This window comes from Dermacentor albipictus, chromosome 1, assembly GCF_038994185.2.
Source record: "Dermacentor albipictus isolate Rhodes 1998 colony chromosome 1, USDA_Dalb.pri_finalv2, whole genome shotgun sequence".
Classification (NCBI taxonomy): Eukaryota; Metazoa; Arthropoda; class Arachnida; order Ixodida; family Ixodidae; genus Dermacentor; species Dermacentor albipictus.
This window is the reverse complement of record NC_091821.1, coordinates 209,613,363-209,638,801: the sequence shown is the minus strand read 5'-3', so window position 1 is coordinate 209,638,801 and position 25,439 is coordinate 209,613,363. Positions and strand designations below refer to the sequence as shown.

The 25,439-nt window shown below is 42.5% G+C and overlaps 1 protein-coding gene across 1 annotated transcript; it reads left to right on the top strand.

The window, feature by feature from the left end:
- Positions 1–1,325: 1,325 nt before the first annotated feature.
- Cyt-c1 (Cytochrome c1) lies at positions 1,326–23,953 on the top strand. Its single transcript, XM_065438134.2, has 7 exons — positions 1,326–1,483; positions 1,946–1,990; positions 3,225–3,376; positions 11,907–12,033; positions 13,924–14,094; positions 20,933–21,181; positions 23,688–23,953. The coding sequence occupies exons 1-7, from the start codon at positions 1,412–1,414 to the stop codon at positions 23,796–23,798; spliced, it is 927 nt and encodes a 308-aa protein (XP_065294206.1). The 5' UTR covers positions 1,326–1,411; the 3' UTR covers positions 23,799–23,953.
- The last annotated feature ends 1,486 nt before the right edge of the window (positions 23,954–25,439 follow it).

The window sequence follows — 25,439 nt, the reverse complement described above, 5'->3', positions numbered from 1 at the left end:
TGCCTGACTGGCTTTAGTCTTTTGGGACATCGGCGGTCACCCGTTGGATGATCACTCCCACAAATGGCGCATTTGGGGGTGAACGTGTGTCCATCGGCAGGCTCCCGTACCCCGCACGAGCGGCACACCTGTACGTCGGGCTGTGGACATACGTCGGTGCGGTGTCCCACGGTGCCACAGGTACGGCAGAATTGTACCGCATTTCGGTAGGGAGTGCAGAGTTTCTCTCCCCCGAAGTAATAAACACACCTTGGCACTTGGCTGCCGTAGAAGGTGAGCAAGGCACTTTGTGAGTCGCCCGTCATTCTTGCGTCGATCAACTCCAGTCCCTGCGTTCGGATACGTAGGTTCGATCGCAGCACGTCAGAAGGGGTGTGTGCTTCTATGCCGTGGATTACTCCCCGCGTCGTGTCTTCTCCTGCCGTAACGTACGCATTGACCGGGTGTTGTCGTCCGTTGATGTTCAAGGATTTAATGGCTTGCATGACCTTGGCCGTATCCCGATTCGGGGTGGATATTACTGCAATGTTCGAACCTGACTTGATTCTTTGAATAAAATTGTTGTCAGTGGTTCTGTCCTCGCACGCCTCCATGACGGCTCTTACCAGTGCCTGACTGGTAACATTCTTGAGTGGTAGCCCTTGGTGTGGTCTGAGGCCGTTCATAATTTGACGATGCGAAAAAGCGCGCGATTGGCGAAGAGTCTCGCCGATATCTTTTCTCAAAGCCTGCGGACGTCAATCGAGGCAGGAATAATTTTTTACCGACAAAAGCTAACGCATGTGCGTGCTGATGTACTTTCTAAAGGTGTTCCTTGTTTATTTTTCATCGCGGGACCAAACACAGGGAGCCCCGCGCGTATAGGGCGGCCGCCCGTGCTGGAACCGCGCTCTTTTGTCTCTATCAATATGGCCACTGTCAGCTTCACTCGCCCCCGTAGGCGGCGGCTGGGACTGCCACACCAGAAATTTCATATAATCCTGGTTCCCGTTCTGCAGACAGACGGCGTCGTTGAGACTAGAGTTTTTCTTTCTCTATGCTAGAGTGTTAGAGTTACTCTATACGCTATCAAAGGTCCCATCTATAGGTAGCAAAGGTAGAATATAACTGTATATGCAACCAAAGGTAGCATATAGTAACTTTGGTAGCATACACAGTAACCATAGAGAAAGGAATATTCCTTTCTCTATGCAGTAACTCTATAGAATGTGATGAGGGTGTATGGAGGGCGTTGAGCACGGTGTAAGAATATTATAACACCGTGATGTGGAGACACCTGTCCATTCTTCTGGCGTGCAGTTGCAACATCCACTACCTCACTACGTTTCCGGGAGACTATGGTTTCCGGTATCACCGTTGTCTCGTCTGATCTCGTCTGCTGCGTGAACGTCCTCTGCTGTCCCTCATCAGGATGGCTGCAGTCGTAGGGAGGTTTGGCAGCGCAAGTTTCCTGCGGCTACAGTCTGGATCACTGATCAGTAAGGTAAAGTATGCAGTAATCATGTTTCCCTGTGTAACTTTCTTGTAGCCCCTGGTACGCGGTAGCTGCAGTTTTCACGGCAGGTGCGCAGTGCTCGTGCAAGCACACGTTGTTTAACCCTGATACCGGCCGATCTTGCTGCTTGCCGGTGAGATCAGGGTTTTATGTGTGTGTGTGTGTGCGTCTAAACAGCTGAAAAAAAATCGTCCGTTTCTTCTGCGAAATGTTGTAGCCCGGATTTCAAATATTTGCTTAATGTCGGTAGGTATTCTGCACATAACGGTGAACAGAACTCATCAATGACCTGTGTCCTGTGCATGTTTCATTTCTCGTATTTCTAATTTTTTTTTTCCATTGATGTGTCCTACAAGTTGGCAGCGAGATCCATGCACAATTAAGCAATCTTCACGTATGATATATTAATAAAACGTATGATATATTTAACACAGTACTCTTGCCTTTTAGGCCCATGCATCGACCTACACGCCATTGAGCAGGGGCAAGAAAGTCGTAAGTCGAAACCAGCGTGACCTTGTCGCTCGAATTTTGTGCGATTACTCTTTCCTCCCCAAATTTTTTTTATTTTTTAATTAGCGTTTTGAACTTCTGTGTGACTTGCCACAAGAATGTACATCCATTTTGAGAAATCATAGTTTATTACCATCATCGTTTGTTATTGTGGCACCCATTCATTCTTGTAAAGCATGATGCAACCGACATTTGGCGCCATCAAATCTCGGCCGCGGTGGCCGCATTTCGATGGGGGTGAAATGCAAGCACGCCCGTGTACCACGCATTGGGTGCACGTTGAAGAACCCCAGGTGGTCAAAATTAATGTGGAGCCCACACTACGGCGTGCCCCATAATCAAATCGCGGTTTTGGCACGTAAAACCGCAGAAATTAATATTAACCGACATTCGGTTACATTCGTTCGCTTTAGATTGACACAATGAGCTACTTGAGTTGTACCTTTGAGGCATGCCCTAACAGATAGGCAGAAAATATTCCACTTTGCTAATGTATTACGAATTGACTGTTTTGGGCCCACTTGTATTCACACTTGAGTTGTGAACTCTGCAATGGCTTTAGTGTTGTGTAAGGCTTGTTTTGTGTGCCGTGTTCATTCATTTAAAGCATTAAAGCTGTGATTTCTTTCCTTTGGCCTTTTGGTTTTAGCTGCTGCAGTGAATTGTGGTGTTGATACCAGCACAGTGTATAACTTTATGACCTTATTTTACAGCCCAGACCCCTGCTCTTGCAATAACCCTGTTTAAGGTTCCTGACACTGTCTGCAACTTTGGGCATTTACTTCAAATTGAGAGACTCAACAAGCTGTTGAAGCTGCTATGCTCCAACAGGTTGTCTATTACATTTGAGCAACTTGTACATGTTGTTTCAAAGTATCGCAGACTTCATCAGAGTTCCATGCATCATCAGGGTTGTCATTGGCACTTGTTAACCTCTTGCACACATGGTACTCCAAAGTTATTGAGTGTGACAAAAACAGTCCCTTGCTGACCTTACCACTTGTATGGAAAGCTGAGATAATTGCAAAAGCGGCCCTGTATATTCAATTATGGGCACAGTGAGTTGCAAACTCATGAGACAAGTTGTACCTAATGACCTCTTGCTTTTCGTGCCCATTTTATGTTCTTAGCCTTGCAGTGTAATGGCCTAACACATTGATGAGGTAGCTGTGTGAATCCACTTATGATCAGTGAGAATTTCTGTGGTTGGTTTCAGTTTTTCAGCACTGTGGGCGTGGTTGGAGCTGGTGTGGCAGGTGTCATTTATGCCCTCAATGAATCGGTGAAAGCATCCGACCTTGTGTTACATCCGCCCAAGCTGGCGTGGCCTCACAAAGAGACAGTGATCAGCTCCTTGGACCATGCTAGGTTAGTGCCTAAATGCAACAAAAAATATTCTACATAAATACTGGCTGCTTTATGGTGGTGGTCTTAAGTGTCTCCATTTATGTGTTGGCAATTGGGCTGGTTTGTCTATCTTCTGCATCATTAAATGCATGCTGGGCCATGCTTTCGTAGCAATGGCTTTTCCAATGCTATTCCTTTTTGCGCCTTTTGTGCTTTGTCAGTGGTCAGAGCAGTGCCCTCATTATCTGCGTTATCAAGATGATCAGTCAGCTGTGAAAGGTGCAATGTAAGAGCGGCGTAGAATCATGCGGAAGGCATCGCTACAAAATTGCAGCGCTACAAATTGTGAAAAAATTTGTTATAATGTGAATTGTGTACTCATGCTTGTAGGCTGTGTTTTTCAAGTTACTTACTGTTCTCACCGCTCCGCTGTTCAAAATGTAATGATTGACCAAATTGGGGAGCATACAAGCCTGATAAAGCCTGTAGCTTTATCTCTAGCTGTTTGAAGTGTGCTTTGTGTCTCAGCTCTTGAGAAGACCATGTACTTTCTCATTTTTTCTGGACTCTTTGCATGCAAATGGAGTTGCTGAAAAGTATATTTGATGGTCTAGAAACAAGCGCTTGCTTTATTTTGTACTGACTTTCATGGTGTTATAGGAGGGTCATAGAGGTAGCACAAACATCATTGCTATGTGCCGGTTCTGTCCTTGCGTTTTGTGCCGGTTGTACCCTTTATGGGCGACTTCAATGCCACGGTAGGCAAAAAGCAGGCTGGAGACACGTCAGTGGGGGAATATGGCATAGGCTCTAGGAATATCAGGGGAGAGTTATTAGTAGAGTTTGCAGAACGGAATAATATGCGGATAATGAATACCTTCCGCAAGTGAGATAGTCGAAAGTGGACCTGGAGGAGCCCGAATTGGGAGACTAGAAATGAAATAGACTTTATACTTTGTGCTAATCCTGGCATCATACATGAAGTGGACGTGCTCGGCAAGGTGCGCTGCAGTGACCATAGGATGGTAAGAACTCAAATTAACCTAGACTTGAGGAGGAAACAGAAGAAACTGGTGCATAAAAAGCCGATCAATGAGTTAGCGGTAAGAGGGAAAATAGAGCAATTCCAGATCAAGCTACAGAACAGGTATTCGGCTTTAACTCAGGAAGAGGACCTTAGTGTTGAAGCAATGAACGACAATCTTGTGGACATCATTAAGGAGTGTGCAATGGAAGTCGGTGGTAACTCCGTTAGGCAGGATACCAGTAAACTATCGCAGGAGACGAAAGATCTGATCAAGAAACGCCAATGTATGAAAGCCTCTAACCCTACAGCTAGAATAGAACTGGCAGAACTTTCAAAGTTAATCAACAAGCGTAAGACAGCTGACATAAGGAAGTATAATATGGATAGAATTGAACATGCTCTCAGGAACGGAGGAAGCCTAAAAGCAGTGAAGAAGAAACTAGGAATAGGCAAGCATCAGATGTGTGCGTTAAGAGACAAAGCCGGCAATATTGTTACTAATATGGATGAGATAGTTCAAGTGGCTGAGGAGTTCTATAGAGATTTATACAGCACCAGTGGCACCCACGACGAAAATAGACGAGAGAATAGTTTAGAGGAATTTGAAATCCCACAAGTAACACTGGAAGAAGTAAAGAAAGTCTTGGGGGCTATGCAAAGTGGGAAGGCAGCTGGGGAGGATCAGGTAACAGCAGATTTGTTGAAGGATGGCGGGCAGATTGTTCTAGAAAAACTGGCCACCCTCTATATGCAATGCCTCATGACTTCGAGCGTACCAGAATCTTGGAAGAATGCTAACATAATCCTAATCCATAAGAAAGGGGACGCCAAAGACTTGAAAAATTATAGACCGATCAGCTTACTGTCCGTTGCCTACAAAGTATTTTCTAAGGTAATCACAAATAGAATCAGAAACACCTTAGACTTCTGTCAACCAAAGGACCAGGCAGGATTCCGTAAAGGCTACTCAACAATAGACCATATTCACACTATCAATCAGGTGACAGAGAAATGTGCGTAATATAACCAACCCTTATATATAGCTTTCATTGATTACGAGAAAGCGTTTAATTCAGTCGAAACCTCAGCAGTCATGGAGGCATTACGGAATCAGGGTGTAGACGAGCCGTATGTAAAAATACTGAAAGATATCTATAGTGGCTCCACAGCAACCGTAGTCCTCCATAAAGAAAGCAACAAAATCCCAATAAAGAAAGCCGTCAGGCAGGGCGATACGATCTCTCCAATGCTATTCACAGCGTGTTTACAGGACGTATTCAGAGACCTGGATTGGGAAGGATTGGGGATAAGAGTTAATGGAGAATACCTTAGTAACTTGCAATTCGCTGATAATATTGCCTTGCTTAGTAACTCAGAGGACCACTTGTAATGCATGCTCACTGACCTGGAGAGGCAAAGCAGAAGGGTGGGTATAAAAATTAATCTGCAGAAAACTGAAGTAATGTTTAACTGCCTCGGAAGAGAACAGCAGTTTACAGTAGGTAGCGAGGCACTGGAAGTAGTAAGGGAATACATCTACTTGGGGCACGTAGTGACCGCGGATCCGGATCATGAGTCTGAAATAATCAGAAGAATAAGAATGGGCTGGGGTGCATTTGGCAGGCATTCTCAAATCATGAACAGCAGGTTGCCATTATCCCTCAAGAGAAAAGTGTATAATAGCTGTGTCTTACCAGTACTCGCCTACGGGGCAGAAACCTGGAGGCTTACGAAAAGAGTTCTACTCAAATTGAAGATGATGCAATGAGCTATGGAAAGAAGAATGATAGGTGTAACGTTAAGGGATAAGAAAAGAGCAGATTGGGTGAGGGAACAAACGCGAGTTAATGACATCTTAGTTGAAATCAAAAAAAAGAAATGGGCATGGGCAGGACATGTAAGGAGGGGGGAAGATAACCGATGGTCATTAAGGGTTACGGACTGGATTCCAAGGGAAGGGAAGCATAGCAGGGGGCTGCAGAAAGTTAGGTGGGCGGATGAGATTAAGAAGTTTGCAGGGACAACATGGCCACAATTAGTACATGACTGGGGTAGTTGGAGAAGTATGGCAGAGGCCTTTGCCCTGCAGAGGGCGTAACCAGGCTTATGATGATAATGATGATGTTTTGCTGCATGTGCTCCACAAGGCAGTGTTGCAACAATCGTACTAAACCCTGCAACAAAAATGTTCTTTCAATTGGCTACACCTTGATTCGAGGTGTTGTTATGAGCCATTTAAAAGGACTGAAGAGATCGTTGTGTGAAGGAGGGCAGAAGTTTCTGGCAAAGCTCAAAATAGGGGGAAAGAAGCTTCTGCTACCTTTTTTCATTCTGTGCTTTTTGTTGTGGCAATAGCCTATGAAGCTGTACTTTTCATGCTCATTGACTTTTTCACTCACAGAAATGACAATTATACACTTTGTTTGTAGCAAAAAAAAAAAAATGCATGATTAGGTGTCTTCAAATGGGTTAAATTCTTTCTTGGCACACAGCCAGCCACAAGCCATACATATTGCCAAGAAAACTGCAATAAACTCTATAGCCAGTGTTCTCGTTGCAAGAAAAGTGTTGCATGGAATTTGCCTTTCACTCATGCATGCCTCAAATTATTCAGTCCGCTTTACTAATGTACACTAAATAAAGACTTTAAGGAATCGGCATGATCTTTTCGCTCTTGCACCCATCTAGTGGCTGTATTCACTTCCATTACTTCGTACTCCTTTATTACATTTGGGCCATGAAAATCGTGACAAGCACGAGATAATCCTTGATTTCAGTGAAGTACACACACTGCAGTAGCCTGACGTTGCACATCACATTGGTGGTGATGTAGCTGCATATGCAAGCCTTTTGAAGGCACGAGCACTTCTCTGTGCTATTAAGGTCGCAATAATAAGCACTGGGATGCGTGGCGTGTGGCAGGCAGCTGGAAAAATAGCTACATTGAAGCACATGATTGCTGTTCACTAGCCATTGCCATCCCTGTCATGTGTGCACTGAGACTGTGGCACACTTCAAATGTGGTGGGTGCCATGAGAACCCCTAGTGATGTAGAATGCCACCTTCCTATAGTGCAATTTTTTTTGTATGGTTTCTCATAATGTTTTCACTTCTGTTTGTTAGAAGTATTTGGTGACATGTTGTGTTGTTCATATGTAAAAACGTACTAAATTTTGGGCATTTATTTGCTGGCATGCTGCTATGACATTGCTCATCCTGTGGTAGCACTCCATGTGTGGATTAAGGTCCATGTGTGTGTTGGGCAATTAGAAGTTGCCTGAAGACGTCAGTAGTATACTTGTACAGCATGCTTGTTCTGCCTCTTATCTTTTTCTTTACTTCACGCATTGAAACACCCTATCTGCCTTTGATTATATTTTTTATTCATTCATTATCCAATTTTTAACTGTTTTATTAAACTTTAAGGGGTACTGACACAATGTTTTCTAATCCTCCTTTTTGCTTTAAGTGATGGTCAAGCACCTCTAAACCCTAGAAAAAATAGCTTTTCTATGGCCAATTTCGGTTTTGTTTCTATTGTATTGTGACATCATGATGCAGTATGTGGTTTTGTCACATTTTGAAACTCTCTCTGGCACGCTTCCTTGCCCATTATGCTGCTACATCGGTCCTCACAATGAATAGCAACATATGAGGCAGCTGAGCGAGCATCGAAACGTCTCATTGATAGCTACCAGGTGATCACCATACTTTGTATGACATCACAACACAGTATCCTTTTGGGGAACGAAACCGAAAGTGGCTGTAGGAAAGCTGATTTATTAAATTATTTGCGGCACTCTGAAGCTTGTCGCTATTTTCTCTAGGATTTAGAGATCTAGGACCTTCATTTAATGAGAAAAAAAAAACGAATAGCCGAAAACATCATGTCAATACCCCTTTAAGTAGGTACTTGTGGTAGCCTAGTGGGCTGTGACATTCTGCTGTTGAGTAGAAAGAGATTGTGAGTTCCATTACCAGCATTGTCAGCCGTATTCTGATGAGGTTAGAATGCAAGGACACTTGTGTACTGCGCATTGGTTGAATGTAAAAGGAAACCCCTATGGTCAAAATGAATCGCAAGCACTTCACCAAGGCAACTTTCATAGCCACAGTGTTGCTTTGGCATGTCCTATGAATAAAAAGTTTTAAATTGTCACCAGAAAATGTTATGGTCTGTCCGGCTCGGTATACTTTCGTGCTTTTATCAATACTGTAGATATTTACTGGAAGCTACAGCTGCCCTCTCAAAATCAGGAGTATGGCTGCCATGCAAGTGATTGTGTTTGTCCCTACACTGTGCCATGTGTACCCTCCATGTCAGGGAATTCTGTGCTTAGTATCATGCTCAGACTTTAGTGCCACAGCATGCCTCGTAACTTCCACCATACTCCACTGTTTTGATATTGTCACAATCCACACACAGTAACTAAAGCGCGTAAAGTGATACTCTTGTCACACGGGCACCCACAAAGTCCTTTTAACTTCGTCCCCTTTGTCTCGAGGGAGATTATCTCAGTGTCACACGGTTGCCTTTCCGCTAAGGAAGGTAATGGAACTTTTGATCAAGGGAGATTGTTGGATCTCCCTCGGCAAATGAAGGGAGTACTCTCGTGCCCAAACTGGTTCTTATAAAACCGGGAATTTAGTGACTATTTGCATTGGAGGGCCCCTCACCAGGCCACATTGCAAATTTCGGTTAAACACTGGAAGTTGTACGTGCCCTCTAGGAAGTGTTCTGCTGCAAGAATTTTTAAAAATGGTTCATTAATAGCCGAGACAGAAATATGTCAGTGCTGCGAACCCATGATTTCAGGAAGCGAAGGCCATTGTCAAGAGAGATGCTCCACTTGCCCCGTATAGCCTCCGCAAGCTAAATTCCTTCTCTGCGTTCTCCCATACCGGAGGTCAAGGATCGCGTGAGACATACGTCATGGGCTCCTGTGTTTTCTTTTCTTTTCTTTTTTTTTCCCCCTAATGGCGTCGCGTGTGCATTGTTGCGTTTTTCTTTTTTCGCACAGCACACAATTTTAAGTGCTGTGCATGAGGACACCTGACTAGCGGTATAAGTCAGTGTTACGCGAATACTGAGGCATACAAAGGTGGTTCATAGAGCATGATTGCACATTGGAACATGGTAGAAAATGATGTACTTCGTTGTCTGCATGCGCAACTGCGCAACGTGGGAACAATCAGACAAATGGAAGTACACTTCCCTTGCTGTGGTGTGAAGTAAAACAAGAACATGCAGACATTCGATTTGTGTGTTTATTTCTCTAAACTTTAATTTGCCTATTGAAGCAACAGATTACACAAAAAGCGGACATTGCCTTGCATAATTCTCAAAGTCGCATGTCACTACGAGCAATGTCACAGCAGTGCGATGTACGTAGGCGCACTTGTGCGATATACGTCATCTCTCCAGCTGGGAGCGCGGTGCTTGGGAGGAGAACGGCAAACTGTGTTTGGGTTTGAAATTTCAGCTCTTTCTGCAGCGCATAGCAATATAATACTTAGCAGACACGATCATTAGCACACATTGTATGCACGGCGTTTGTCAGCTCAAAATGGCCAGACCTGGTGAGGGGCCCTTCAAAATTAATGCTCTATGTGTGTAGAACATTTCTATTGAATTGAATAAAATTTCAAGCGCAATTCAGCAACAGTTACGCATGCTGCTGCACAATACTCATGACCTAGGCTGCTTTCAGGGCGTTTACATGAACCCGACAGAAACAGGGCATATCGGCTTGTTGGGCTGGAATATGCTGGTTGAGTTCATGTAAACACTAGCTGGTTGGGTAGAACAAGTGTTGAGTCGGGCTCAGTGAGCCCAGCTTCATGGAGTAGGTTAGCCCAGCCCAACCTATTTGCAGCGTGCATGTAAATGTGGGCAGGTCGGGGCCGCGAGTGCCGAGACTTGCACGGGATCACCATGACGTCGCAACTTATACGGTGGCATCAGGAAGTGTATCATCGTCATCATCATCAGCCTGGTTACGCCCACTGCAGGGCAAAGGCCTCTCCCATACTTCTCCAACAACCCCGGTCATGTACTAATTGTGGCCATGCTGTCCCTGCAAACTTCTTAATCTCATCCGCCCACCTAACTTTCTGCCGCCCCCTGCTACGCTTCCCTTCCCTTGGGATCCAGTCCGTAACCCTTAATGACCATCGGTTATCCTCCCTCCTCATTACATGTCCTGCCCATGCCCATTTCTTTTTCTTGATTTCAACTAAGATGTCATTAACTCGCGTTTGTTCCCTCACCCACTCTGCTCTTTTCTCAGTGTATCAGGACACAGCAATGACAAGCACTGTGCAGTGCAAGCTCATCGTAGCGATAAGACCCATGCAATAGAGCTGTTGCAGATGGCAGCGGGAACCGGAAGCCCAGTTCAAACATGTTGATGTCTTGACTCGACGCTGTGCGCAATCTTCGTCCAGACCCATCAGTAGCGAGTTCGTGTAAACGCAGTCACGTCGGGTCCAGGCAGCGTCGAGCCCAGTCAGCCCGACTTCTGACTGGACCGCTCGCTTTGGGTTCATGTAAACGTAGCCTTTGTCATGCTAGTCATGCAGTGGTTGGTGTGGTCACTCATGACTGACACCAGCACAATACGTAAAATAAAAGGAAAGCTCACAGGGTCACCTTGAACGAAATGCTGCATCTTTAGTATAGTTTGTAGCAGTTCAAGTAGCAGAACGCAGAACCTACTCGTCACGCTGCAAAGGAAAACGCAGAGGACAACAAGGTGGCTAGCGTTGCTATTAGCAGTGCTATGTTTAGCGAGCGCACTTTGATCTTTAACGAGGTGTATGTTTTTCAGGTCAAATATATTGAATGTTATTTTTTTATGGAAAGAGCATTAATTATAATAGCTACGAGCATAATTAGAAGTTACATTCTTGTACTTATGCAAAAACCAAACACTTAAAAATTTTTATTAGCCGTGTGACATGACCACAACTTCCTTGAGGTCGAGCTCCCTTTAGATAGTCTCACGCTCCCTTATCCTAAAAGACTTCATGGGTGCTCGTGTGACACGGGTATGAGAGTGCTGAACCAGTGCAGCTGCTTGCCAGGACCTGCACGATAAAGCCACTACACATCCACATGGGTGCTCTTTGCACTTCTGGCTGAGAGATCTTGAATCCAGCTGTCACTGCCATGCATGGCACATGCAGTCCACAGCTGGCTGTTTGGCCACTGCAGACAAGTGTTGCTGTATCAGTACAGTTTTATTGCAGCTGTATGTTGTGTTGCCTGGTGTCCGATTCCTCTGGCTAATACAGGGTGAATTACTACCTTCTGCAACACGCATGTGCATTAGCTTCACCACAATTCTTCGATTATTTTACGGTACATGTTTGATATTGTGGCACACTGCACTTGGTTTCTATTCTGCAGCAAAGTGTGATGCTTTATAAAAAACAATCTAGTTAACATACTACCTTGTGGATTTCTAAGCATGTTTTGCATAATTACAAGGTTGGTTATTAATGTGTGTTTCATTTTTCCAGCATTCGGAGGGGTTACGAGGTATACAAGCAGGTCTGTGCAGCATGTCACAGTATGCGTTACATTGCGTATCGCAACTTGGTTGGAGTGTCACATACTGAGGCTGAAGCCAAGGCAGAAGCTGAATCAGTGAGTACCACTGTTGTTTCTGTTTGCCTCTTGCTTGCTTTTTTCTTTGGCTCACTTGGAGGTGAGGCCATTTTAGAGGATATTCTAGGTGCTTTAATTTGACTTCCAGGATAGATTCAGCACGGGTGCTTTGACAGACAGCTCCTGAACTTTGATCACCTATTGCTTTATTCATCAAAGTTTACAGAGCACAATCATTATTGTGATTCGTTGCATTTCTTGTTACACAGACACATTTTGCCTACCTATGAAAATTCTGCAACTAATGTGAAAATAAGTTGACAAGGCCAGTGTTTTCAGATCTTACTTTATTGGAACTGCCCCTCCATTGATAAGATAACACACTGTTTCCAATTCTTTCCGCTATTGCATTTTTAGTAAGCAGATTCTAGCTGCAGAAGTGATGAGAGATAACTTAATAAAAAGCCATTTTATTCCCACTGGCTTAATCTTGCATTTTGTGACTATGTGTTACAGGAAAATGATAGATAAAGCCCATTTATTCATTAGAATGTAGTGATTCATTTGAGTGCAGTGTAAAAGAACTGCAGCTTCTTGTAAACCCCTCTCACTATAACATGTTGGAGATGAAGTATGCTTTGAAAATTTAGGGTCTCTTTTATGCTAAGTTTCCCTTGTAAATTCAGCATTTTCTTTGCATTTTTAACATAGTAACTAATCATGCAAATGGATGGTATTTTGCACAGGCCTTTGTGTTTAAAGAAGGTGGCAGTTTTGCGTAACATCTAGAAATTGTGCAAGTGGCACGTTTATGTAAGGCCATTCGTTTCGAGTAAAAACCCAATAGTTCCCAATAGTTCACGTGTCATTCAGTATTGGAATAACCTACCAAACGATATAGTTGACATTCTTGACCCTGTATCCTTCAAAGCGCGCTTATGCATATTATTTCCATAATTCTTCACAGCTAAACCATACTGCACACCTAAGTAAATACTTTTAGCGAAGTTGTATAGTTTTTTTGTTTGTTTTGTATTGCATTAACATTGTTAGAGAATTGTTCTTTCATATTCACCAGCTACCATTTGTGTAATTTCTTGGTACTACTTTTTTGTGACTTCACACAGTCGTTTTTCATTAATCACGTTATATTTGTTATTTCATGTTTACTTGCTAACAATGTATAATTTCTTTGTACTCGTTTCTTTTTGCTAATTCCCTGTATCCTCCCCTCACGTAATACTCCTTCGGGAGCCTGTGAGGTAACTGAATTAATTAATTAATTAATTAATTTTCTCACTTTTGAGGTAGTGCTTGTAGTTCTGTGAAAGCGCCAAGACATGGCACTCCATGCAGGCACTACTTTTGATGGCAGCGGAAGTCATGGGTGTTGCAGCAAAGATAAAAAAAAATGTTGTTATCCAGCATTTGTTTTTATGGCACAACTAGAATTTATTTCAACTTCATTGTGCAAGGATATTGCATCAACTTTAATACACATGTAAGCATCTGCTTTAATGCAATTCATGGCCTGTTTGTCTTTACAAAATTGTATCAGAAGTCGTGATAGCTTCAGATGCTACTGCTTGTAATTTTTTTGTTGCAAAAGCCCTTTTGATTGGCATTTACAGGAGACTGCAGTAGAGGAGGAAAAGAATGAAGCCAACTTTTTGTCACTTGTCACAGATGTCTAATATAGTAGTTAAGGGAGGGATTGGTTCATAAACAATATTGACAGTATAGACCTCTGCATTTCGTCACTTACTTACCTAAATCTCAGTACTGCATGAGTTATTTTGCTAGCACACAGTGCATAAGAGCAATTAATATTTTCTCAACACTTTCATTTTTACTCTGAGAGGTCTTTTTATTTTACCGTTTGTAGATGTCATTGTGAAATTTCTTACACATTAACCTCGTTTTCTTAAGGTGCAAATCGTGGATGGTCCTGACGATCAAGGCAACATGTTCGAGCGGCCTGGAAAGCTGTCAGATTATTTTCCAAAGCCATATCCAAATGATGAAGCTGCTCGCGCTGCCAACAATGGTGCCCTTCCACCAGACCTCAGTTTCATCACCAATGCTCGGCATGGTGGCGAGGTACAACCTGCCTTCTTTTCGTGTATACTTCTTTTATGCTTTGTGACCTCTTCACTTCTCAAATTATTATTTTAAATTTTTTTTGTGCATAAATTGATAATTGAAGTATGAATTAACTTATGAAATTTATGACAATGTATGAAAGTTAGGCCTGATAACAAAAGCACAGAATAAAGTAAAAAGAACATAGTGAGGCTGAGTATTCTTGAAAAGAAAATCTGAATAGTGATAAAAAAATTTTAGGAGGTCTAGATAAACACATAGGTTGTCACCAATGTTTATCTTCCTTTTTTCCCTGTGAAATATACTACAGCTTTCACCATTGCTTTATCCGCTTCAGGCGCTGTGTGCATGCCAAATAGTGCGCCATAAGGAAAAGCACTGATGAAAATACTTATGTTTATAATGTATTGCACATATCTTGAAACATGTCTGATTGAGCCTGTGCGGCAAGTATCAGTAATAGATGTGTGAAGTGTTTTAGTAAAACGAGCTAGAATGTAGATGGATGGGTGCTTTTCCAAACATGCTCAACATAATATAGTTGTTGTCATATATGAAGTTCCTGTTCCTGCATGGAGTCCATATTCTGTAATCTTGACAAAACTCACTGAAGAAATTAAAATTCTTAATCCACTCTGCTGCTGTATGCTCGAAATTCAAGAAGTGTGGTGAAACTAAGTATAATTGAATTAAATGCCACATTAATGGGCTATCAAACACTATTATTGTCTTAGCTGCTGAATTTACATAGCTGTGTGTTCCATGCAATTTGTTAGCTTGTGGACAACTTGCATTGAAAGTAGGGCTGTGTGAAAATAAATATCTTAGAATACGATATAATACTTAAATTTGAATATTGAATACTGATAATCAGTTATGATTATCAGTATTCAGTAACATCCCAATTATGTTGCCTATTAGTAAAAATACAGTCGACAGATTTTTCGGACCTGCCTGATAATTTTAATGCCTTCACGAGACATTATATAAAAACGTCCAAAACTTCGGACACTAAAACCCTTTGCCTTCCATTTTTCTGGCTTTTTTGCCATGACTGCGGATGTGAAACGGCATTATTTGAAGCGACTACCACCACCATTTTCATTATATCTCACAGTCTCCAACCAGCACTCTCGCATGCTGATCCACTGGCAGCGGTAGCCACCATGGCAATGCTAGGCCTAGCTGCTTTGATGTTCGCTACCAAGCTTCATGCAGTTTGGTTCTGTGTCTTTCATTGAAAAGATTCGCTGCAATCAGCAATGGCGCTGACTCTGCGTTTGCCATCCTTGCTGACGGCTTCGAAGCGTGAGAAACATAATGGTCAAACGTTGCATGATGCTGGTTCCCAAGAGTTTGCTTTACATGCACCTGCCATCTCCTGTCACAGTACGGGCACTAGCACACTTGATAAGTGTACTGGCAGACCTTCAGAGCCATTTTGGATGTGTCTGTGGCAGTTTGAGCCCATGGGGGCATTAAAAAGCATGCATTCATTTTTATTTATTTATTTATTTATTTATTTATTTTTGAACTGCCCAATTTTTTCAGACGTTTTCACAGTCCCTAGGGAGTCCGAAAAATCAGACAGTGACTGTAGACTAGTAAGCTATTGCAGTTAGTGTTTTTTTTTTACCCTTGTTAATTCAGAAAATTGAATAGTTTGTAAGATAAGGCTGGTATTGTCATCCTATGTACCTATATTATACTACAGCATCAAAGGCCTGATAGCTCAGAAAAATTCGGCCCTGCACTGCTTGTTTCTCAGTGCATTATCACTTGGTACTGCAATAGTAATGACAAATGAGAAAGGAAAAAGTTGCACTGGCATCAAACCAAAACAAAGTGGTGGTAAACTGTTCACTATGACCACTACTTAGAGAACTGCAGGAACACAAATCTTCTTTTGCCCTTGCATGCATGCAGGACTCTTACAGCATGACGTGCAGCAAGTGCCCTTCTGTTGTTTGTTTTCAGTGTGAGACATCCTACTGACTCACGGTCGTTGAAATGCTGCATTTATTAGTGGAATACTTTATTTACTGGTGTAAAGCATGTACAGTTAAACCTCGATATAATGAAGTATTGCTTTTCATGACTTCTTGTCCATAGAACACCGTGTATTTAGAACCTCAATATAATGATATAACAAAGTGTGTTTGCGTGCGATCTCAATATAAAAAAATTTCGCTTCTGCTGCAAAGAAATCTCGAAACAATAAATGGAAACTTCCACGGAGGCAGATGGTCAAATGATTAAATTACAAGTGACTGCTTACAAGTGTACCTCTCAAATCACACGCTGCGCGCGTTAAGAGTAACCACCCAAGTGGATGGAGCCGCATCATGTTCCTTATAAAGTCCTAGTGTGATAAGAGTCTATCACCACTGCGCACTGTGTGCTTTAGGTGCAAGTTAAAGGTGCGAGGGTGAGACAAGAAAGATGGTGCCTGCTTGAGTGCCGCCTTCCCCCGCCAGCAAAGGTAAAGAGGGGGAGGGGAGCGGGCTCACGGTAACGCGATCAAGCACGCTGCGGGGAGGTGGGGGGGAGAGGGGGCAGTTGTTGTGGGTAGCGATTTTGGGTCTCGGCCATGGATGCGCATGGCTGTAAGTGTGGCTGAGTGCATAGCAACCGCACACCCTGCTTCAGAGGTAGTCTGCCGCGTATGCAAAGGGTGGGCATGCCGATATGGTGAGATATCATGTAAGCTTTCTTCCCACGCGTTTAGTATTGGAGGTTGCGTAATCTCGAGTTTCGGTGACTAGTTGGAGCGAGAGGCAGATGAAGCATTTGCTCCCCGCAAATTGAATACAATAATTTTAACCTCGCCACCTTTCATCGCAATATTAACAAAAATTTTATTTTAGAGCATGAGAGTAGAAGGTGAATTGGTTATCCTATATATGTTTAAAATGCTACGAACTGCATGCCGTTGAACGATTTCTGTAATGCGAATATGAAAAATGCATATTAAACTGGTATTCCAAATTTTCAAATATTTGCACACCCTTAACGAAAAGGTTGTTGTTACCAAGGGATGGCTCATAACCACCCCACCCCCTTTCCTGCTTTTTTTTTAATCAGTAGATAGCTGTTAATCCCATAATTATAGTACAAAGCCTCAATTTTTGAAGAGTGCAATAATAAGAATGAAGTCCTTTATTAGCAGAAGGACCAAAGGTTGCTGTTTGGGGAGGGAAGAGCACAACAGATAATTGTCAGCTTTTAATGTGATCATTTCAATATGTGCACCAAGTAGAGCACAGCTTCAAATGTGGACAGATAAGAAATGCTAGCTAGTGGTGCCATTTCATTGTGCCATATTTGGCGCTAGAAATTGCTTTCAAAGTGGTGAAATCATAAGCAGTATGTCACATTGTCCTGGAATGGCGAGTTCACTTACTAATGGCCCTGTTTTAACTGTAGTATGATTGCATTGTTAAAAGGCTGTTTTTAACATGCAATAATAAATAGAGAAATGGATGATGTGATATATTCATGAGGCTCTGTAGTGTAGCTGCACACTGGTGGATATAATTATCCAACAAAATTCTGTGCTTACATTTGAAATACAGTAGACGTTTGACAATTTGACGCCAGCTAATTATATTTTTCAGCTAATTTGATCCCAATTGAAAATTCTGGCTGGCACCTGTAAGTTTCTATGGGCCAAAACTTTCATTACTTCCATCCTGAAATTTGCTTTCACTGGTTAACTTAACTTCACTAGTTGGCACGAACATACCTGAACTAAATTATGGCCCCAAATTTGACCCCGTGGATGCAGCGGGTGCCTTGGTAGCGCTAGGGGACAGTGAACACATCCAACACAGAAGTGTCTACCAGCGAAAAAAAGATACCACCGAAAATGCCTATTTTCGGCCCATCATAGGAACATCTTCAAGTGAGAATGGTAGTGCATAATGATTAATTACTGTATTTATTGGTTTCTGATGCATATAGATTTTTTTTTTCTGAGAAAATTATCAAAATTTTCTCAACAGTGCAATTGAATATGAAACCACTTTTGTGACCTTCACAACAGCCTGAGCCAGTGCCATTGCCATTATCATCGTAAGATGGTGACAGAACAAGCTCTTGCTTAAGATAGCAACTACGACGTGCTGCATTCAGTTGGATTGTACGAGTTCATTTGCAAGAGTATTTTACCTGCTAAGCTAGCGGCAACAAAATCACATCAGGTGTTTTCAGCATTCCCCAAAATTGCAAACGTCACTAGATGAAATATCATCATCATCAGCCTGTTTTATGTCCACTGCAGGACGAAGGCCTCTCCCTGCGATCTCCAATTACCCCGTCCTGCGCCAACCAATTCCAACTAGTGCCCGCGAATTTCCTAATTTCATTGCTGCACTTAGTCTTTTGTCGTCCTCGATTGCGTTTTCCTTCTCTTGGTACCCATTCTGTAACCCTAATGGTCCAACGGTTATCTAACCCACGCATTACATGACCTGCCCAGCTCCATTTTTTCCTCTTGATGTCAATTAGGAAATTGTCTAGTATACCCGTTTGCTCTCTGATCCAAACCGCTCTCGTTCTGTCTCTTAACGTTATGCCTTGCAATCTTCGTTCCATCGCTCTTTGCGCGGTCCTTGACTTGTTCTCAAGATTCTTTGTCAATCTCCAAGTCTAGTGAAATATTAATGTGCTTAATCAAAGTGTGGGCCGCCCTCACATTTGCAATTGTTGCAAAGTCGTTCGATAGCTGTGGAATATTAAGCACGCAATGAACTGTACATAGGATGACATACTGTGGTGTATAGCTATAAAGTGCTGTCTGCGAGTGATGACGATGGACATAAGTACAAATGAATTTCCAGTCTGTGAATACTGGTTTCAACTGTTTCTTCTTACCAGGATCAGAGGCTTGCTATATATTTCTTGTTAGAAAATTCAGGTGCATGTGAGATTTCTACATTGTTTAGGAGCTCCAATGGCATTTCTACATAGGTTTTCTACTTTGAACTTATATGGTGCACTTCAAATTGATGGAGTGTGTTAGTCTAGGACAAATATTGTCAAATCAAGCGGCAATGTGATTGGGTGTTTTTTTCTGCCTCTTCAACCCAGTGTATAAAATTGATCGATTACAATATTTCTGTCAAGGTCGAATTAATATAAGTTGAAAGTAACAAATCTGTATTCACAATTAATCATACTGTGTGCACACTTAAATTGGAACGAGGTACAGCATATTAAGTTAAACCTCAATATAACAAAGTAGGTAAAATCAGCAATTTGCTGCGTTATATCGAAATTTCATTGTATTTAAATTCGATCTTTTATGCAAGTAAGTACAGTCGCCGATCAATTTTTCTTGCACGTAATGGGGCGACAGAATTTTCCGAATTATTGGGCAATCGAAAAACAAAAAACAAATTTTAATGAGAAAACAATTCATTTTGATGAATTTGGGAGTCGGCGATGAATGACACATTTTGACGTAATAGTTTTGTAGAAGCCTGCAAGGTGGAGAGGAGTGATTAATGAAGGAAAAATGAGACATCCACCCAAACGTATCTAATTGCTACAAAGAAAACCCATACAGGTTCCTCGAAATAAAGGCCTCACAGTTGAAAAAAGAAACAAAAACTGCAAGGCCTTTCTTTCGAGGAACCCGTGTGGGTTTCTTTTGTAGCAATTAGATACATTTGGGTGGATATCTCATTTTCCCTTTATTAATGACACATTTTCATGTCACGTTGACATCTTCACATCGGCGGTACAAATAAGAGACGCCAGCCACTCTTTTCGCATGCAATCCACCCCCCGTTGCTGATGGCATCCGCCACACTGGGACAACGCTATCATGAAAAGAGCCGACAGTGGGGAGCGAATGATTCGTCTGCCTCTCGCTCCAACTAGGCACCGAAACTCAAGATTATGGAACCTCCAATACTAGATGTGCAAAAAGACAGCTTACGTGATGCCACGCCATCTTGGCATGCCCACTCTTTGCACATGCGGCAGATTACCTCTAAAGCAGGGTGCACAGCTGTTATGCGCTCAGCTGCACTTTACAGCCATGCGCAGCCACGACCCAGATGCGCACCAACTTACCCCTTACCTCCCGCCCCTCACGCGCGCGCAATCGATCGCATTATTGCTAGCACTCTCACCTCTGCCTTTTTCCCTTTGCTCGCACGGGAAAGCGGCACTCGTGAAGCCACCATCTTTCTTCCCTCCCCCTCGCACACTTTCACTCGCACCTAAAGCACAAAGTGTGCGGGGCTCCGTAGGATCTTATCGCACTTGGACTTTATACGGAACATGATACGACTCACTTTGGCGGTTGTTCTCATTGCGCTGGGTAGGATTTAAGAAGTGCTTTTGCAAGCAGCATCTTGCAATTTGATCATTTGACCATCTGCGTCAGTTTCCATTTATTGTCTTGGCATTCCTTTGCAGCAGAATCGAAATTTCGTTATATTGAAATCACATACAAACACATTTCTTTATATTGAGGTTCTAAATACATGGTGTTCTGTGGACAAGAGGTTATGGCAAGTTAAATACTTTGTTATATAGAGAATTTCATTATATTGAAGTTTGTTCTATCAAAGTTTAACGTATAAAAAATTTAGTACATGCTATGGAGACATAATTTGCTAATACAGCAAATTTTTTTTCCCCTGAAGAAATAGTGTTGTGCCATTCTTTGGTTGAAGTTGCTGTAATACTTTTTTATTGTTTAAAACATTGTTGTGCTGCATCCTCTTTGGAATGTCAGTGCATTCTTATTGGCCTAGCTGCCCGTGTTTCTGCATCAATGCTTATCCATCATGCTGAAGTACTTGCATTAACGTTTTCGTAGGACTACATCTTTTATCTGCTGACTGGCTACTGTGATCCACCAGCCGGCATCAAGGTTCAAGAGGGCCAGTACTACAATCCATATTTCCCAGGAGGAGCGATAGGCATGGCACAGGCCCTGTACAATGAGGCCATTGAGTACTCAGATGGTACGCCAGCCACTGCATCACAGATGGCCAAGGATGTGACCACCTTCCTCAAGTACTGTACTGAACCTGAGTTTGATGATCGGAAGCGCATGTTCATCAAGGTGAGTGTCATTGCAATTTGTCCATATGAGGTTAGAAATGCATTAAGGGGAGATGCTCCTCGAAACAACTTTTCTTTTATTACCTGTGCTAGAGGTTTCAAAATTCAGCTAATAATAGTTTTATATGCAGATTTCAAACATGACACTACTATTTGTGTAGCTGCCATATTTCTTGGGTTATGTGATGCACAATGGCAAAATGTAGTCACCTTTGTGGGAACTTATTTATGCACTAAATTTTCAGAAAAAGCATCGTGCTGTAGCTTGTTTAGCTTTTTGTCGATTGCAAAATGACGATATCTAGTCAGTGTGTACAATTATTGGATCTACCGTATGCAAAAAAAAAAGAAATGGAACATTTCAACTAGTAATGTTTTTCTTAATTTTCTTAAATATAACCTTATACTTTCGCAACTACTGCTTGAAGATATTGCAATTTGAAGTAGATATTAGCACTGTGCATACAGAAAAAGAAAATTTATAGCAGTTAGTTTTTGCAAAATATGGCGTTAGTGACTGCGTGTGGTGATGTCGGGTATGTCGGGTGGATAGAGGAGATAAGTATAAGGAGGAGTCTATTGCGAGTTCATGATTCAGTAGCAAGTGAAGGAAATAAAGGCAAGATTTACTTCTTCGATCTTCAAGTGTTTCAATATTGTTATTCGCCATAAGAGCAGTAGAAGAATCCGTCATTTTAAATTTTGAATAAATGAACCTTTGAGTTCTTTCAAGTTCATTAATGTTTTCTTTAGTAAAAGGGTCCCACACTATAGATGCATATTCTAGTTTCGGTCTGATGTAGGTGTAATATGTTAGGAGTTTAATAATTGGGGGCATTTTCTAAGCTTATGCTTTAGAAAACAAAGCTTACGAAATGCAGACGAGCATGTTTTCTATATGCAAATTCCAGGTAAGGTCGTTAGTTATCATTACGCCTAAATACTTGTAACTATGAACCTATCTTAGTGTTGATGAGCCTAGTTGATAAGTATGGTCTAATGGATTCTTTTTATGGGTTATCTGAATAAAAACAGTTTTCTGTGTTAACAGTCATAGAAAGTTCACTGCACCAATCAAGCACATTGTCTAGGCTCACGTTAAGTTCGTTTTGATCTTCTGTGCATGTAATTTGACGAAATAACACACAGTCATTTGCAAACAATCGAATTTGTGTCCCTGGTGTAATGATGGTAACAATATCATTAATATACAGCTCAAACAGCAATGGCCCCAGGACACTTCCCTGGGGCACTCCTGAGGTGACTGGAAGACAATTCGAGTCGTTGCCATCAGCTGAAACAAACTGCAGATAAACGCAACAGCTCGCGCACGAGACCGTCAGCGCAAGTGCACCACTCTGCAAAAACGCGAGAAGGGAGAAAAAAAAAAAGGGCTGGGCCCATCGGGGTTAGTGACATGTGATCCTCTGGCAATGGTGTGTGAGAATGCAGTGAAGGGATTTCGCTTGTGGTGGCTAGACGAGGCGAGTAGAGAGAGTGTCTACGTTGCCACTCTTTAGAGGGCACGTAATGACTTCCAGCATATTTCCAAAATTTGCTATGCGGTGTGGTCGGGGACCCTATAACGCTACACAGACAGAGGGAACAACAAAAAACAGCGCATATGGAAAGCACGGAAGCATGAGCAAAGATCGGGTCGATTAGCCCCCTGAAGGCACGCTTATCCTATGGTGTACAAGTGCTCAGTGTTCACACATGCGGATTCGCACAATTCAGAGCTTTCTGCCCACATGCGAGCACATAGATGAATTTGGCGTGCGTGCGATTGCCATTAAGCACAGCATGGGTCACTATTAAACTGAAAACCCCATTGGTATTTTGGACAACTTTGCTAATTGTTCAGCTTCAGAGGGGAAAAGCTCTTGATTCTATTTGACAGACGTTCTATCACAAAAAAATATTTTTCAGACCTTCGTATTCAAACTGAGCTATCTGTGCTGGAGTACTGATTTGGTGTTCCAGTTAAAAAAAAAAATAGTGGAGTATACTATACATCTTGATTCCTGGGTACCTAAGTTACTGATAGCTAGCAATATTCTTGTTAAGTAATTAGAGGAGCCTCCCAAGGATGTGCAGCACTACGTTTTCTTCCTAAAAATTTGTAAGCGGTACAAACTTTGACAAGTTTTCTGATAATCAGTATTCGATTCAATATCTGGCTTTTCTTTCTTGATTCGATTCGAAATCTACTGTTCGGTATTCACACACCTCTAATCTTAAGTTGTTGACTGCTGCTTGCCAATTACGAATGAGACAGATGTCATAGGGAGTTGGCACCATGTCTGCACTGTAGTGGTGCTAGTATGGTCTGTGTTTGCTTTTCTCATTTATGAAAGCTCTGTTCTCAGTAAAAGTGACTTTGTTCGACATGTTGGAGCACTTATTTGTCATTTTAATTTCTTTCTTTTTCTTAGTGTACTGTTGTCAAATGATGCCTAGATTCTTGTATGGCAGAGACATTTACTGCACTTATTTAACTTTTCCAGGTTATGATGATACTCACGGTGCTCACTGCTGTAACATGGTACTACAAGCGCTTCAAGTGGACTATCATCAAGACGAGGAAGATAGTCTATAAGCCTAAAAACTATGAGTAGGTACTGCACGGGATAATCACTGCCTTGTTGTTTTTCCTTTGCAATTTGTGATGTAGATAAACGGAAAGCAGATGCAAAGGACTGACCTTTGGGCAGTAGCATGTGCTTTCCCTTCAGTTGAAGGAATAAAATGCAGGCCTGTCTACATGAAAGCATCTTATGCACCTTGTGTCCTTTTCTGCTTACATCGTTGTTATTGCCATACTGGAAGCAAGTGTGGTGCTTGTGAGTGAAATAATGTTGACAAGAACGAAAGGCATTTCAGCCAGCACTGCAGTTAGTTACTAAGTCACAACGTCGCAGACTGCCACATGCAATTTACCAGTTTGGTGTGTTACATGCTCGTGACACCGAAAATAACGCAACACGCATCACTTTGCATAGTTCTGCTGAAAACGCTCTCTAGCACTTCACCTCAATGCCATGGTAGGTGAGTCTGCAGCCTTCCACTTCTACTGGAGAGCCTTCTGACGATGTCCAGTGTGACAATGGTGGTGCTAGGTTGCAGTTAGGAAGGATCAATGCTGTGCCTGTGGTGCTTGAGGGTGGTTGTAGTGGATTGTCCAGTTGTGTCCTCTTTGGCACAACCAGCGGCTGTGCCTGCTTGTCTGGTGGTGGCAGTTTCGTTGAAAGCAAGGGTGGCTGGCACACAGGATCACTCAAAGATTGACCACCAGCCAGTGTAGGCTCCAAAGGACTTGCTCCCACGCGAGCAGACAAAAGCGGCCTGTGGTTGGCTTAGACAAATCAAACTTGCATCTTCCACACGCATGGGATAGGTTACTGGACTGGCCACGCACACACTTCACTCACACATTTCCTCCCACAACAAATGTGAGGTGTGCTCTCGGCCTCTACTGGAAGTAACTCAAGTACCTCACTCTGAGTTGCTCCTGAGTAACTCAGTCAAGTACGCATCTTTTGAAGTGCAAGCCAACTGTATTAGCATCTGTATGAAGGACTATAGGATATTGCAGATACTTTTACAGTGAAAGCTGTATATGACTAACCTTCCATAGTTTTTTCGGCGTCCTTGAACAGAAAAAATCATCATGTGGGCCGATCCTGGTTTTTTTCGGCGTCCGTCAACAGAAACAATCATTATGTGGGCCGATCCTGGTGATAATGCAGAAAGGGTCCAAGCTCAATGGCACATACCCTTGTGGGCTCGGTACCCTGTAATGCACCCTTGAACCATTCTTGTCAGATATGGGACCCAAAGAGGTCCAAGGCACACAGGTAAGAACAGATGCTCTTGAAAAAAAAAAAAAATGAACAACATGCGTACAAGGAGCACTGGAGGGAACAGCAACGAGAATGTCAACAGCGGCGGCGTGCAATGACCACTGATGAAGAACGTTCCTTTGATGCTGAACGAAAACGACAATCGCGAGCCCGGGCACCCTGCGAACAAGCAACGACGCAAGACTTTCAATGCAATACTGCGGCAGAGGTACCGGATGGACCGAGTCAATGACTTCAAAGGTGTGGATGCCAAGTTCCAACGAGACTTTCTGGATAAACATTTCAGATTTAGTTGCAGAGTGTGAGTGTGTGACTGTCTGTGGTTCTCGAACGACCTGACGAGAATCGGAAAAGTATGAAACTTGACTGTTCGGGACCTTGCGCTACAGGTACTCT